Consider the following 2435-nt stretch of genomic DNA (forward strand, 5'->3'; position numbering starts at 1 on the left):
GTAAAAATTGATTATAGCGAGAAATTTTTTAAGTTCTTTTACCGTTTGTGGCCTCTGGAACTCTTGTAAGGCAGCGACTCGCTCTGGGAGAGGGCGGATTCCTTGCGGTGTAACTAGGTGTCCCAGGAAGACAATCTCCGTCCGGCCAAACTCACATTTAGAGACGTTGATGGTTAAATTGTGCTGCGCCAGGCGCTCGAATAACTGTCGAAGGTGGTTTCGGTGTTCTTCCGGCGAGTGTGATGCGATGAACAAATCGTCGATGTAGGGGAATACAAAATCCATCCCTCGTGTGACTTCGTGGATTAGTCGTTGGAATGTCTGAGCTGCGTTTCGGAGTCCGAATGTCATAAAGGCGAACTCAAACAATCCAAACGGAGTTGTTATCGCCGTCTTTGGAATATCATCCGGGTGGATTGGTACCTGGTGGAATGCCTTTTGCAAGTCAACCTTAGAGAAAATAGTTTTACCTTGCAAAATCGTGGTGAAATCCTGGAGATATGGTAGCGGATATCTGTCGGGAATTGTCTGAGCATTTAGAGCACGGTAGTCTCCACACGGTCGCCAAGTTCCATCCGCCTTCTTTACCATATGTAAAGGACTTGCCCAATTGCTTGATGAGGGGCGGCAGATTCCAAGTTTCATCAGGTATTCAAATTCAGAACGAGCTGCAGCAAGTTTTTCAGGAGACAGGCGCCTTGGGCGCGCGAAAACTGGTTGCCCTGACGTCTCGATTCGGTGGACAATGGACGATCGACTTACCGTGCCAGGTGGGGCAAGTTGGGTGATATTTTTAAATTCATTTAAAATTTCGGAATAGGGCGAAGAAGAACAAAATGATTTTATTGAATGCTGATCAGTGTGTACTACAAAACACTTCGATTCGAGCGCAGTATTGTTATCGATCAGGCGCTTACGCTTCAAATCGATTAACAGGTCGTGGTAGCAGATGAAATCAGCTCCGATGATTCCCGAAGTCACGTCAGCAATCAAAAAAGTCCAGAGAAATTCGCGACGAAGTCCAAGGTCAACTTTCAAGAGCGACTCACCATAAACCTTAATTGGCGAACCATTAGCAGCAAACAGTTGCAGTTTTGTCGGTTTTATCCCGGCTGTTTTGGGGCCTCTAGGAATAACAGACACATCAGCACCGGTGTCTATTAAAAATTGCATATTGGTTGTTGTGTCTGCAATTTTGAGGCGGCAAACGGTGGCTATCTCGGAAATTTCGCCAGTTTCCGAAACAGCATCAGCCAGGCGACATCATTGTTGGTTGCGATGAGCAGGCGACGAGGATCGCCCGAACGAACACGGCTTCCGGCAACGAGTAGCTTCCCTACCGAATGTGCGGTGATACCAACATTGACCTTCTTCTTCGTTGCTGCGTCGTGAACTCACTGATCTGCCTCGACTGTTTGATCGATTGCGCCCACGGAATTCGCTGTTAGCTGGCCAGGACTGTTCCAATTTTCTTGAGAGCCCAGCGATTTCTTTTTGAAGGATACCGATGCACTCAACCAATGATTGTTCCACTGAGATTGCTGGTTTCTGGACGACACTATTCTCGATGGCGGAAATACTGCGAAGTCCCATCGAATCGACGATGGCGTCTGCGATGGCGGTTTTTTCGGAAGCTGCACCTTTCGACGCGATAACTGCCGGCTGCGCATGAGCAGGTAGTCTAGATGTCCAGAGATCGATAAGCACAGCATCACCAAGCGATGTCCCGGCAACCCGTTGCATCTCATTAAAAAGTTGGCTCGGTTTTTTGTCTCCTAATGGCATCTCGGCAAGCACGCGGTGGAGACGTCGCTGCTGGCTGTCGGCGAAGTGTTCGATGAGCTTGCTCTTGATATATGGATATTTTTCCGACACAGGAACACCCTCGATGATAGTGCGTAGTTCCGTCAACTTTTCAACCGGGACCTGCGCCATCACGATATTGTACTTTTTGGTATCGTGCGAGGCCCCGATTCCTGATGCCGCGAACCAAAACTCCAAGGACAAAAAATATGACTCTATATTCGACGCAGTCATATTTGGCGGATTAAGTCGAGGTGCACTAACTGTCTGCACTTGTACAGCATCCTCCAGCTTAACATTTTCGTCGGTATTCATTTTCGAAAAACGCGCGAAATTGAAGCAATATACTTTAATCACGTCGGGGTCACCACTGTAGCGATCGGACTACAAATAAAAGTCGTTGTGTGGTTGGTGGTCAAAGTTTTACTAAAAACTATAGCAATCAGATTGGTGCACAGAGCTTCAATTCTATCACATTTCTCGAGAGTAAGAACAATAGAGTATTGTTCTAGGAAGTTGGCTGGCTTATCATTGGAATCGTTGCAACGATAATGATGACCTTGATGATGATGATGATTGGAAGTCCTCTACAGGTGTTTTGAAAGACGATCAATTGATTTCAGGTATCAAAT

The 2435-nt window shown here is 46.8% G+C and overlaps 1 protein-coding gene across 1 annotated transcript; it reads right to left on the reverse strand.

The window, feature by feature from the left end:
- Positions 1-1263: 1263 nt before the first annotated feature.
- Positions 1264-2118, reverse strand: LOC129741757 (uncharacterized). Its single transcript, XM_055733539.1, has one exon. The coding sequence runs from the start codon at positions 2116-2118 to the stop codon at positions 1264-1266; it is 855 nt and encodes a 284-aa protein (XP_055589514.1).
- Positions 2119-2435: the final 317 nt, after the last annotated feature.

This window comes from Uranotaenia lowii, chromosome 2 (assembly GCF_029784155.1).
Source record: "Uranotaenia lowii strain MFRU-FL chromosome 2, ASM2978415v1, whole genome shotgun sequence".
NCBI classification, from domain to species: domain Eukaryota; kingdom Metazoa; phylum Arthropoda; class Insecta; order Diptera; family Culicidae; genus Uranotaenia; species Uranotaenia lowii.

Bases quoted from the DNA above. Each gene is read 5' to 3' on its own strand.
- LOC129741757 (XM_055733539.1), bottom strand. From the start codon at position 2,118: ATGAATACCGACGAAAATGTTAAGCTGGAGGATGCTGTACAAGTGCAG.